At 47.7% G+C, this 13,697-nt stretch overlaps 1 protein-coding gene across 1 annotated transcript in view; it reads right to left on the minus strand.

Annotated features, from left to right (window-relative positions):
- The window catches only part of PLA2G15 (phospholipase A2, group XV), a 25,109-nt gene extending 16,581 nt beyond the window's left edge, over window positions 1-8,528 (minus strand). Inside the window, exons 1-2 of the mRNA XM_006860222.1 lie at window positions 8,393-8,528; window positions 4,080-4,236 (exon numbers count right to left, since the gene is read on the minus strand). Of these exons, the coding sequence (XP_006860284.1) occupies window positions 4,080-4,236; window positions 8,393-8,519 (284 nt within the window). The 5' untranslated portion in view covers window positions 8,520-8,528. The remainder of the gene's footprint in view (window positions 1-4,079; window positions 4,237-8,392) is intronic.
- Window positions 8,529-13,697: the final 5,169 nt, after the last annotated feature.

Consider the following 13,697-nt stretch of genomic DNA (forward strand, 5'->3'; position numbering starts at 1 on the left):
TATGTTCAAGGTCATATTTTGGCTCTTTTGTACTTGTTTTAATTTTCTTCAGCTTCAGCCTGAAATTTCATATGTGCAATTAATGATCTTTTCCACAGTTTGCCCCTGGCCTTGTTTTAGCTGAAGATATGGAGCTTTTCCACCGTCTCTTTTCACATTTGTAGTCAATTTGATTTCTGTGTTTTCCATCTGGCGAGGTCCATGTGTATAGTCAATTTTTTGTGTTTAAAAAAGGTATTTACAATGAAGACAAAGTCATTTGTCTTGAAAAATTCTATCATGCGTTCTCCAGCATCATTTCTATCACCAAGGCCATATTTCCCAACTACTGATCCTTCTCTTTGTTTCCAACTTTTGTATTCCAGTGACCAGTAATTATCAATACATCTTGTTTGTATGTTTGATCCATTTAAGACTGAAAAAGTTTGTAGAATTCTTCAATGTCATCATCACTGGCTTCAGTTGTTGTTGCAAGAATTTGAATAACAGTTTTATTAACTGGTTTTCCTTGTTGTTTTTGTTTAGTGCCGTCAAGTCCGTTCCGACCCATAGCAACCCTGTATAGGGTTTCCAAGGAGGGGCTGGTTTGTTCAAACCGTAGACCTTATGGTTCAAACTGACCTTACAGTCCAGTGCTTCATCCCACAGTACCATACCAAACTCCTTGCAGGCATATGGCTATTATCCTATCACAAACAGCGTTGGACTTCAAAACAGATCTTGAAATAATATTCTTTTTTTTTTTTAAGTTTACTTGGGGGAACATCAGTTTTACACTCATCCTATTGTATTTCATTTCATTGCAATGATTACAATCCCCTGCATGCTTCTATTCCCTTTGGGGTATTTTTTTTTTTTTTTTTGGATGTGTACCAAAACACTCAGGAATATACAATCATTCAAACAGCCAAAAGGCACACTCTGCAAGCCTCCCCCCAACTGGCCACCAGCACCCATCCTCTCTCCCTCTCCATGAGTCTAGAGTGCTCGGCTGCTCCTTCTCTCCATGTCATTATCTCTGCCTCCATCTCTGGCATCACCGCCTCTCTGGGTAGGGTCCCACACTCCACTCCCACTCTTCTCCCTTGATGGTCCCAGGGTCCTCCGCCCAAGGATTATAAGATCAAACACTCCCCAATTTTGCTATAAAACTTCTACCTATGAAGTTGCAGCAATCTCAATTAGTCATGATAACAATTACTATTGAATCATGAGAGTCTTGTCCCATCTCTTTTCACCAGAACTGTCTAGACAGGATGAAAACCACTCAGTGGGGACTTTACATTCTCCCGCACACTCTGAATCTAAACTCCCTCTTGAAAACTTATAAGCCAGTCACTTTGTGCCTTTACAGCCCCCCCCCACTCCCTCACCCCCAATTTTAGGTAGTCAATGTCTAAGTTGCCCATCCCTACCAACCCTGTGTACAGAGGGAATGGGAATGATCCTTGCTGTAAAGATTCGTTCTCTCTTGGTTGGTATTTTAAGCTACTACATCCATAAGTAAGGAGCTCTGGTAGCGTAGTGGTTACGAATCGGGCTGCGAACCTTAAGGTCAGTGGTTCGAAACTACCAGCTGCTCCGCGGGAGAAAGATGAGGCTTTCTACTCCCATAAAGATTTACACCCTCAGAAACCCTATACAGGGTCGCTATGGGTCGGAACTGACTCGATGGCACATAACAACAACAACAACAACATCCATAAGTATAGGTCAAGTTCATCAGACTGTAGCAATTTACACTTTCACCCCCTCTCTTTTCCTTCCTCTAGTCGGGTTCTGAAGGAGCTCTGGTAGCACAGTGGTTACGAATCAGGCTGTGAACTGCAAGGTCAGCAGTTTAAAACTACCAGCTGTTCCGCAGGAGAAAGATGAGGCTTTCTGCTCCCGTAAAAATTTACAGCCTCAGAAACCCTCTACAGGGTCACTAAGAGTCGGAACTGACTAGACAGCACATAACAACACCCCCTCCCCTACCCCCCCCCCATCCAACAAGGAATTTTTTTCTTTTTTCATTTTTTTCCTTTTAGTGTGGGGTATCTCTTCTAAAGCTTTTACAATAAAGGTCTTATGCTATATTTCTCCTTTAGTGGCTGACTAATTTCACTCAGCATAATGGTGGTGCTGTGGGTTAACGCGGCAGACTGCAAAAGTCGTTTAAACTGCAAGGTCGGCAGTTCAAGCTCACCAGCCACTCCTCGGAAACCCTATACAGGGTTGCTATGGGTCGGAACCGACTCGACGGCACTTCACAACAACAACACCGTCCTCAAGGTTCATCCATGTTATGTGGTGGCTTACAACTTCCTTGTTATTCTTCAAGGTAGCATAATATGCCATGTGTGTATATACCACAGTTTGTTTATCCATTCTTCCATTGATGGGCACTTAAGCTGTCTCCATCTTTTTGCTACTGTGAATAGTGCTGCTGTGAACATTGGTGTGCATATATCTACTTGTGTTATGGCTCGTATTTCTTGTGGATATATACCAAGTAGAGGAATTGCTGGATCATAAAGTATTTCTATTTCCAACTTACTGAGGAAGTGCCATACTGTTTTCCAGAAAGGTTGGACCATTTTGCTTTCCCACCAGCAATGTAGGAGGTTCCTAGTCTCTCCACATCTTCGCCAGCATTTATTGTCCTCTGCTTTTTTGAATTTCACTGTTATTGCTGGGTATGAAATAATATCTTATTGTTGTTTTGATTTGCATCTCTCTAATAGCTAATGATCATGAACATTTCTTTATACATTTGTTGGCTGTCTGAATGTCTTCCTTGGTGAAGTGTCCGTTCATATCCTGTGTCCATTTTTTAATTAGGTTATTTGTCTTTTTCTTGTAAGGTATAGTTTCCTATATATTTTGAGAAGAAGTCCCTTGTCTGATATGTTGTTGCAAAATATTTTTTCCCATTCTGTGGGCTCCCTTTTTACTCTTTTGGTGAAATCTTTGGATGCACGTAAGTTTCTCATTTTTAGTATGTCCCAATCATCTATTTTGTTTTCTTTTGTTTGTGCAATCTTCACAATGTTTGTTGAAATATTTTTTTTTTATGATGAATGCAATACCATTCATCTTTAATTTGTCATTCCTAGCACAGTAAAACATGTGATTGTCAGCCCATTTCAGTTCAGTAATGCCTAGGATATCGGTGGATTTGTGTTTCATTTCATTTTTGACAACTTCCAATTTTCCTAGATTCATACTTCATACACTCCATGTTCTGATTATTAATGGATGTTTCCAGCTGTTTTTCTTCATTTTGAATTGTGCCCCATCAGCAAATGAAGGTCCCGAAGGCTTTACTCCATTTGCATCAACACAGACAATGCTACTTTGAGGAGGCAGGTCTTCCCCAGACATATTTTGAGTGCCTTTCAACCTGAGGGGCTCATCTTCTGGCACTATATATCTGACAATATTCTGGTGCTCTTCATCATGTTTCAATATTCAATATTCTGTACTATCTTACAGCGTTCCACTGCTATTCATAAGGTTTTCAGTGACTAAATATTCAGAAGTTGTCCGTCTCTCCTTCTTCCAAGTCTATTCTAGTCTGGAAGCTCAGCTGAAACCCATCCACCATGGGTGACTCTGCTGGTATGTAATATGTCCATGGCAGAGCTTCCAGAATCAGAGCAATACACAAGCTACCACAGTATGACAAATTGATAGCCGAGTGGTGGGTGAATGGGGATAGAAGAAGGAATTCCAGGACAAAATAAGAGCATGTGCAGAAGTATGAAGACATGATGCATCCCAAGAAGAACAAGCAGCTGGAGGAGGTGTGGCCAGCTCACAAGCAATGGCCATATTGAGCGTCTGAACAGAGGCTGGGACCTAGAAACCAGGTGTGATATGTGGCTCTGATAAGACAGGACCTGAACTAAATGGAAAAGGCAGAGAAGGGGTAGGGACAAGAGCAGCAAGAAGGGAAGGGAAGCCCTGTTGGGGAAAGTACAGAGATGGTGCCAACCAGACTGAGGAAAGAGGGTAGGTGAGAGGTCAGTGACTCTGAGGTGGGCCTCTGGAGGTCTCTCTCGGTCCCCTCGGTGAGTGAGATCCCTGACCCCTACCTGATATTGTCGATCCAGCAGTCAATAAAGACAGGCAGCAGCAACTCGAGGTTCAGCCAGAGCGTGAAGTAGCTGTCTGTCTTCTTGAAGCAGAGGTAGTGCACGACTGCTGGCTTGTCCAGTTTCGCCTCCAGCTGGTTACCCAAATCACCAGGCACTGCAGGGGGCATAAGGCAGGCATGAGAGACCCCTGAGAACCTCGGAGACTGTAGCATTAGACTCCCCCCAAAACAACAGGCACTATGGCACATCTCTCCCATCACACACTGCAAACAGAAGGTTACAGTACCTGGGGCAGGAAAGAGCAGAGACCTTGACCCAAAGGTCAGCCCCAGTCTCAGCTTCCCCTTCTTTATCCTCTAGGATCACCAGGGTACCATTTCCACACAGAAAAGTGGCTACTGTAGGCTCAAACACTCAGGATCTGGCTTGTTTTAGGGGAGACCCCTGACACTCTTCTCAACCTTAGATAAAGTAAATCCCCTATCTTCACTGGCACATCCTCCTGGCCCATTCACATTATTAGGAGGGGGTTCAGCTTCAAGTTACATCCCCATGCTTACATGTTAAATGAGATCTTGGTCTGGATCACCTCCCCACCCCAAACACACACAAACGTCTCTCTACCTGAGTTCTACAGCTTGACTGAGAGCTCGGACTGGGAGGGACAGGGAGAATCCTCTGAGTTCTAGAATCCCCAAAGACTGGCCAAGGATTTGATAGTCCTGTCATCAGATATACAATCTGTAAGGCTTAAACTTAAAGGCCTTCCCCCTACAGCCATTCCAGGCTGTAGAGAGGATGGCACGGCCTCACTGCAAGAGAGGGAGTGGGGAACAGGACAGAGCACTAGGCCACTTCACCAGGCAAAACTGAATCCAGAGAAGGTGATGAACAGAAACACAGCTAAGAAAAGCTCACACAGAAGCCTCAAGAGGTTCCAGGCCTTGCTGAAGGTCAGAGTCCAGTAAGGCCCAAGAAGGCAGATCATCTGGAAGGCCTGAGCATCTAGCCACACCTGGACCCTGTGTCAGAAATAGGTGCCTTGAAACAATACTCAGTTCTAGCTACAGCCCTAAAGGGGTAGGGGTGGCCAAGGCCCAAGGAGGACCTCTCTCCACCTCATTGGCCTATCAAGTTCACACAGAGCCCTGGGGCTCTTGTGACATTGAAACCCATCCTCACTGTCATACTGACCTTCACAGTCTACCTACTCCCATATGTCATGTTGTCAATATCTCCCAAACACAATTCCACTTGGGTTCCATGATCAGTCAGCATTTTTGGGGATACCAACTAGGTACCTAGTTCTATGTTGGGTATACCCTCCTTGTGCACCATCCCATAGGGTCCTCAAGGCAACACTGAGAGAGCAGTATGTCACAGAAGCGTGAAGCGCCCCAGCACAATGAATGTAACCTCTAGATGGCATGCCTATGAACACAAGCAGGCAGGGCAAGGTGGAGACCTTGGTCACTGGCTCCACCAAAGAGGAAACAGTCAAAAGAGGAAGTCACCAGATCTGCTTGTCTGGACACCCTTTGTTTTGTTGTTATGTTGTTCTTGTTGTCATGTGCCATGGAGTCGGTTCCAACTCATAGCGACCCTGTATAGGGTTTCCGAGGCTGTAAATCGTTACGGGAGCAGAAAGCCTCATCTTTCTCCCACAGAACAGCTGGTAGTTTCAAACTGTTTACCTTGCGGCTCGCAGCCCGATTCGTAACCACTACACTACCAGAGCTCCTTATGACCTCTAAAAACAGTATAGACTACTTACTGAGCCTCTCTGTGCCCAGAAGTAGTACAAGAGCCATCCACAGTCTTTATCCCCATTAATACTGAGAGTGGTCATCCTTATTATCCCCACTCTAAAGATATGGAACCTGAGGATGGAAGAGGTGAAAATGGCATGCCCACCATCCATACCCGCCGCCCAGGGACTTCTGTATCACTTTTCTGGCTTCTGCTTCCTCCACACCAATTTAGGACCCAGCACTAGAGGCTGGTCATCCTTGGGTGCTGATCTTTTGATGGCCCAGGTTAAGCGCCTACTATGTGGCCAGGAACAGCTCATCCCTTCACTGTGCAGTGTAGGGTTTCTGAGGGTCAATGCCTGCAGCCTCACTTCCTGAGAAGACAGGCAGTTTAGGACGCCAACTATTATGTAACTCTGGGCAGGGGCTGAGGCTCTCTGAGGTGATCCAGGATAACTAAGGATGAGAGCAGTAATGAGTACAGAATTTGCATCAATTCCCAAAACAAAAATGCAGACCATGGAGAAACAGCTGCTCAATGCCTCATCCATTGCTCAGAATACCACAGGCCCATTGCTGTCTCTCTGCAGCCCTCAGTATAAAGTCCGGATGTCTCAACTAGTCATGAGATCTGCACAATTCACCCCTCCCCACACTTCGCTTGTAGTTCCCTTTGCCTGAAACTCTCCTGGCCTCCATGTCAGTTATACACTACAGGAAGCTTTCTCCAATCCATTCACCAGGTAATTGATTCGCTGTGCTTGCCCAGCGGAGACTTCAGCTCATTGCTAGCCCCATCCTGCAAGTTCAGGGTTGACAAGGCCAAGTCAGCTCAAATCCCAGGAGGTTCCTGGGCCCAGCATTCCTTGGACCATGTCCTCGCTCAGAGCTACTGGTAGGGGACCCCTCTGAGTTCAGCTTGCCCACCAACCTACACTTCTGTGACCTATAATCTTGTTAAGTCACTCCCAGCAAACACAACATAAGAGCCCTGGTGGTATAGTGGTTAAAGCACTCGATTGCTAACCCAAAGGTCAGTGGTTCGAACCCAACAGCTGCTCCATAAGAATAAGATGTGGCAATCTGCTTCCATGAAGATGTACAATCATGGAAGTCCTATGGGGCAATTATCCTGTCTTATAGGTTCTCTGCAAGGTCGGCGGTTCAAGCTCACCAGCTGCTCCTCGGAAACACTGTATAGGGTCGCTATGGGTCGGAATCGACGTGACAACACTTAACAACAACAACAATAGCGTCTCTAGGAGCTCTGGTAGCGTAGTGGTTACGAATTGGGCTGCTAGCTTCAGGGTCAGCAGTTCGAAACTACCAGCGGTTCAGTGGGAGAAAGATGAGGCTTTCAGCTCCAGTAAAGATTTCCAGCCCCGGAAACCCTGTGCAGGGTCACTATGAGTTGTAACTGACTCCACAGCACTTAACAACAACAACAACAAAGATTTACAGCCTTGGAAACCCTGTGCAGGGTTGCTATGAGTCGGAACCAACTCCACAGCACTTAACAACAATAAAGATTTACAGCCTGTGCAGGGTCACTCTGAGTTGGAACCGACTCCATGGCACATAACAACAATAACAACATAAGGTCTCTATGAGTCATACTCCACTAGACAGCAGAGGGTCTGGAAACAGCATGGGACCATACTGTAGCAGCCTCAGTATACGTCATATATATCTCACAGGCTTAAACTTAAAGTCTATGAGGAGTCCTGCCCTCAGGAGTCCTGGCTGGCCACCCACACACCAGTTGAGTCAGAGTGATGGCCTGAAGGTGCACCCTGTCAGTCATCACAGGAAGCCACTGTGGCTTGTGTATTGTAGCCCAATCTGGGATGGAAGCCAAGGCAATCTGCCAGGGAAAGGGGCAGGCAGGGAAGGTCCTCAGCCCTAGCCCCAACATAACTAATCCAACTAGGTCAGGGTCTAAGGTTAGAGTACAGGCATGTGATTGAACCCTCCCTGAAACCTGTTAATGGCCACCTTACTCCTCTATCTTCAGTCACTTTGAGTCTCCCTTGGGTTTCTCCACATATCTGGTAAGTTTGGTGGTTGGGGTTGGGGAGGGGGTGGGTGGGAACCCTGGTAGCCAGATAGAAGAGCAATCCTTTCTCCAAAGAGCTTCTTTTCAGTAATGCCCCCTGAAACCTGTGAGACTGGAAGAAGACAAGGTCAATGGTGGGGTCCCTGACTGTCCATCTCAGAAACCACCCAACACCCCACACCGGTCATCAAGAGAGAGGGGGGTGAGGGGCCTTGATCTTTTCAGCTAAGAAAAAGGAATAAGGAATAGGCGGGTTTATTGTGATTTGGGCAGGCAAACCTCCACCCCACCCCCACCCCATATTAGACGGGAGCTGACCACACCCACGCCCAGCAAGGCACAAGATAGACAGACTGATCTGGGAGACAAAACACATAAACAGTAATACGCTACTCCACCCTGTGCTTAGAACAGATGCGGACGCAGAAAAACAGCGCCACCACACCCTGTCAGTCCGTCCTGCAGAAGGAGCGGACCGACCCACCACCGAACGCGCGCCTCACCCAGCACCACCGGTGGACGATGTCGGGCCGGGAGCCCCGGGTCCGCAAGCAGCATTAGCAGCAGCAGGAGGTACAGGAGGCCACCTGGTAGCAGGGCCGCGCGGTTTGGGCAAAGGCAGAGACTCATGGTGTAAGCCAGTAGCTAGAATCCAACATGAGGGTTATGCTCGCCAGACTCGCGCTTCCGCCGGGGTGCTAGCGACGCGTTTAACCCCGCTGCCTGCAGCCTCCCGCAGCTGCCCACCGACCAGAGTCCGCCTCTCGTAAACAGCCTGCCAATAGGGACTCGCCGCCAGGCGCGACCCTCCCAGTCGAAGCTCACCGCCCCGCCCCTGACTACCCCCAGGCCTGCCCCCGTGACCGCGCTGCGCGCCGAGCTCATCGATCGATCGAGGTGTGGTGTTGCTCTTCCCGCTGCCTGTGGCCGACGGTGCGGACCCAGCTCTCAGTTTCTCCGCTGATGGACCACCCGCCAATACCCGAAGTCTATGCTGTGCTTCCGTGACCTGGAAGGGTCCAGAATTGGCCGCTGTTGAACGGCAAAACAAGGAAAAGAAAAGAGGAAGTGTGTCCAGGGCAGCCCGTGGGCTTGAAGGAATTAGAAACTGTTTAGAACTTTTGTGCTTTCTTCACTCCGATTCTTCACACCCTGCCCAGAGGGTACCGGGACTTGGCACCTCTGCCCAGGGACCCTGCTCTAATCTGCCTTTCGGGGTTAGGAGTGGCACAGAATAAGAGGTTCCCCCTCCCTTTCCCCCCTCCCACCCATTTTAGGGTCAAAGAGTGTGGAATCAACTGACCAATAGGGCAATTGGGGCTCAGGTTGGAGAGTTGCTTAGAGCCTCCATCTAGCTGCATGGCCTATTTGTAATTTCTCCTGTGGAGCAGGAAGAGCAGTGAGAACTTGTGGTCACCCCTCAGTCCCACCCATCCAGAGAGGACACAGACTACCTGGGAGAGAAATGGAGCAAGAATCATCCAGGCAATTCACTGGATGTAAAATCGATGGTCTGCTCTGTGAATCTTTATTCAATTCACAATAAAAAGCTTCAAAATTTGAAAAAAGAATTGTCCAGGTGAAACAACAGTGTTCACAGACTTGGCAACTAATCATATGCAGTTATTGAGCGTCACTTTGGGATGAGGTGAGCAATGGAGAACCACTTGAACAAGTTTGAAACCTAGAGGCTTTGACCTTCCACAGACCTCCTCTCATATGCCAGCCCATCATACCTGGATGGTCTGGAGACCTCTTTCCTTCTCCTTGGGAAACAGTTGACCTTTCCAGGCCTCTGGGGTGCCCGTCAATAAAGCCATTCCTCAGATAGACCTGCCCCCTGTGTCCACATATTGAAACACAGGGGTGGTTGGGGTACTTACTGTTCTTTCTTAGGCCCTGGCCCACGGCCCTCCTCCCAAAGCTAATACTGTGCTCACCTCCACCCCCAAGTCCCAGTAGAGGGTCTCAGAGGACCCAGTATGGAAAATCATAGGGGCTCTCTGACTGGTGGGAATCCAGGGCAAAGGGTCAAATGGGGGAGGGTCCTCTAGGCCATATTGGAATCTGGCCACAAACCAAATGAAATACCAGTCCAGCCAGCAGACTCAAGTGACCATAGGCCTCTCTCAAGGTGGCCCAGACCTCTGGTCAGGAACCATGACCTTCGAGAGTATGCTGAGGCCTGGCTAGCTTTGAGCTATGCTGGCACTATGGTGAGGAGTCAAAAAGTAAGGATCCTGCTTTCCACAATCACCCCACCATCCACCTGATAAACATTGGCTATAGACCCAGGATCAGTCTGGACCTCAAACACCTCCCTGGCTCTCAGACCCACATCCAGGTGGTCACCACATCTTGCCAGCTATCCTCTGCCAAAGCCAGATAACCCTCACCCTCACAGTAGCCACCTCACAAGTTATGCCCTCATACCTGTGGATTTTTATCCACATGCCTGATGGGCACCATTAAACATTAAATCAGGTACCATGTAGTGCAAACTGTCAAGGTTGACAAATTTAATCCCATGAGCTGCTCCTCAGAAACCCTATTCAGGGTCGCTATGAATGGAACCAACTTGATGGCATTTAACAAGAACACTTCCCTTATACCCATCTCAGTCATGGTGAGGACCTTGTAGGGTCCTCCAGCCCTCCAGTCTCAATGGCTTCCTTGTTGTATGGAACAGGACAACTAGATTTCTACACTTGCTGCAGTGAGACCACTCTACAACTCCCAGTTTGGGGACTTGACAGCTCTGCATTTAGACGTCAATCCAGACATGGTCATTTAACTGAAGCAGTCCTTACTTGGCTTCCATTAGAATACAGTCACTGCAAGAGCAAGCCCCCACCTGTCCTGATTCTGTTCCATCCTCAGATGTAGTGTAGTGTTACTCATTGGGCTTCTAACCTCAAGCTACATAGTTCAGATCTACTAGCTGCTCCGAGGGAGAAAGATGAGACTTTCTGCTCCCGTAAAGATTTATTACCTCAGAAACCTTTGATAGGTTTGCTGTGAGTCAGAATCGACTCAAAGGCACACCACCAAGTAACCCGGTTTCTCCCACAAAGCTTCTTGTGGATTCAACCTGTTGACCTTGTGGCTAACAGCCCAATGAGTGAGGGTAATCCAGATGCTTAATATGTGTTGAATGTATTGCGTGAAGGAGCTCTGGTAGCATAGTGGTTATGAGTCGGGCTGCTAACTTCAAAACTACAGCAGTTCAAAACTACCAGTTGTTATGCAGAAGAAAGATGAGGCTTTCTGCTCCCGTTAAGATTTATAGCCTTGGAAATGCTATACAGGATCGCTATGAGTTGGAACCGACTCCACAGCATATAACCACCACCACCATATTGAGTGATATGCCTCCCTCCTTTGAGTCCCCCCTCCAGCAGGTCCTGATGCCCATCAGACTTGAAAGGGGGTTACGGGTGGTAGAGGATCAGGAGGTCATCAAGGCAGGAAATAAGTTCTGGAACAGATTGGGGAAGAGGGGAGGTGTTCTTGTGGAAAGGAACATTTTGAGCAAAGGCTGGAGTGAGAATAAACCCAGAGACAGAGGAATCATGCCAGTTGTAGTATCTTAATGGTCTGAAAATTCAGCCCTCTTGTGTTTGGGCCTTTTGCACCTACCCTTTACCCCAACCAATCTTTGACTCCTCCTTATCTGGGCCAGAAGGGTAGCTGGGCTTGGGCCAACCAAATCGATCAATGGGGGCTTTTGGCCTGATTTGGTTACCAGAGCTGAGCATATTTGGATTATCCTTAAAGTTCAAGGCTCCTGCTCTGCAGCCAGAGCCTCCCTGGGGTCATGAAAGGCCAAACACTGACCCACACTTTGGGGGCAAAAAAACAGAACAGACCATCTAACCTGCCTTAGGCATCAATGAAGGCTCTCTGGAGAAGGGATTATTAGAAATGGGTCTTAATGTATAGTAGGAGTTTGCCAGTAAAACAAAGAGATGAATAGGTAGGTGAAAGCTTTAGGCAGGAGGCTCTCAGCATGTGCAGCAGCCTGGAAATTACAGTCATGTGTCTGGAGCACACTGGGTGGGAGCGAAACCAAAAGGGGTTGAGGATCTCGAAAACCAAGCTTAAAAACTTGGCTTTTGTCCAAGTAGCCAGGCGCTATTAAGTCTCAAGTCAAAGGAAATGGTGTCAAAGCAATCCTCCACATCTTGGTCCTTCAGTGCACGCCCTCTCCACAACGGAGGCACTGCGCCCCCTGGTGGGCACTTAGCGGCGATTCGGCAAAGCCGCGGAGATAAGAACCTAGGGTTGGAATGGGGGGGTGGGGTGGGGGAGGTGAGGACTCCATTGCCCTCAGGAGATCAGGAATGGGTAATGGCGGGCCCAAGGAGGCATTTGAAGGCCAAGGTGAAGATGGGATTTGGCTATCGCGACTGTCTGGTCTGGGAGGGCTGGGTCTTTTGGAACCTTACTCAGCCTTCTCCCATGGTCATGTATTCACTCATTCATGATTTCTGAGTCCAGGGATCTAGGAATGAGAACCTGGGCATTTAACAAGTAAAGAAATGTCAGACTCTTTTACCTGGGGGAGGCACCTTATAAGGAGGAGCATTAGGGAAATCTGCTGGATTAAATAGGACAGACTATTTAGTACAAAGGCACTAGAGAGGGCTACCATTGCGGGAATACCAGGAGGCACACAAAATATCCACTTAAAGAATTAATCGTTCATCCAGGAAGTCTTAATGAACAACTGTACCTCTATGATAGGCGCTAAAGATGAGTTTCCGACCTGAATGATTAGATGTTTCCTGAATGGTGATGGTGGGGCAGCAAGATTAAAAGATTCGTCAATTGTGTTCGCTGCCATCAAATCAATTCCCACTCACTGCAACCTTATGTATAACACAACCAAACTGTTGCTTGGTTCTGTGTCATCCTCATAATTATCAGCATGTTTGAGTCCATCTGTTTCAGCTACTGTGCCAATTTATCTCACAGAGTGTCTCCCACGCCCTTATTGGTCCTCTACTTCACCAAATATGACGTCTTCCAGTGTTTGACATATCCACAGAATGCAAGTAGGACAATATTCTGTTATGGTTCATAAGTATTTTCAGAAGTAGAGTGCTAGGCCTTTCTTCCTAGTCTGCCTTAGTCTGTAAGCTTCCCTCACTAAAGTCTGCAGTCTGAATTACAAGATCTGCGGTTCAAGCTCACCAGCTGCTTCTCAGAAACCCTATACAAGGTCGCAATGGACTCAATGGCACTTAACAACAACAGGTAGCCCCTTCAGAAGAAGGTAAGAGAGCTCACAAATTAAGGCTCCCACCATTAATGAATTTAGTTTTACAAGAAAAGCATTGCAGCATGCGGTTGGGTGTAAAGATGTCAAATTTGTTTGAGATTTCATTCTGGAGACTCTACCACTGGGGACGGCTGGATAGACACGCGGGAACTTGAGAACTTGAGGGGAGCTTCCCCAAGCTGCCAGTCCAGTGAGTCAAGTTTGCCAGCCAGCGAGGACGTGGGCATGCATGAGCGCGGCTCCAGGGTGAACGCGCTCAGGACAGCCAGAGGTGCCCTATGGAAGAGGCCACCTTCAAGAAGGAGGTTTCCTGGGAAGCTGTAGAAAGAAGAAAGGACCTTTCACCAAGATCTGAGGTTGAACAATGGGAACTTCCGGAAGGACCAGACTGACCCCGGGTAGGGCTCAGATCGCCAGGCGGATCACAGACATGATCCGGGAGAAAAGCGATACACGATCAGGGCAACGACCCCATGGGTACCAAGGAGAAGAAGAGGAGTTGCCTACAAAGCCGTGGAACCGAG

The sequence above is a fragment of the Chrysochloris asiatica genome, unplaced genomic scaffold, assembly GCF_000296735.1.
Source record: "Chrysochloris asiatica unplaced genomic scaffold, ChrAsi1.0 scaffold00037, whole genome shotgun sequence".
Classification (NCBI taxonomy): Eukaryota; Metazoa; Chordata; class Mammalia; order Afrosoricida; family Chrysochloridae; genus Chrysochloris; species Chrysochloris asiatica.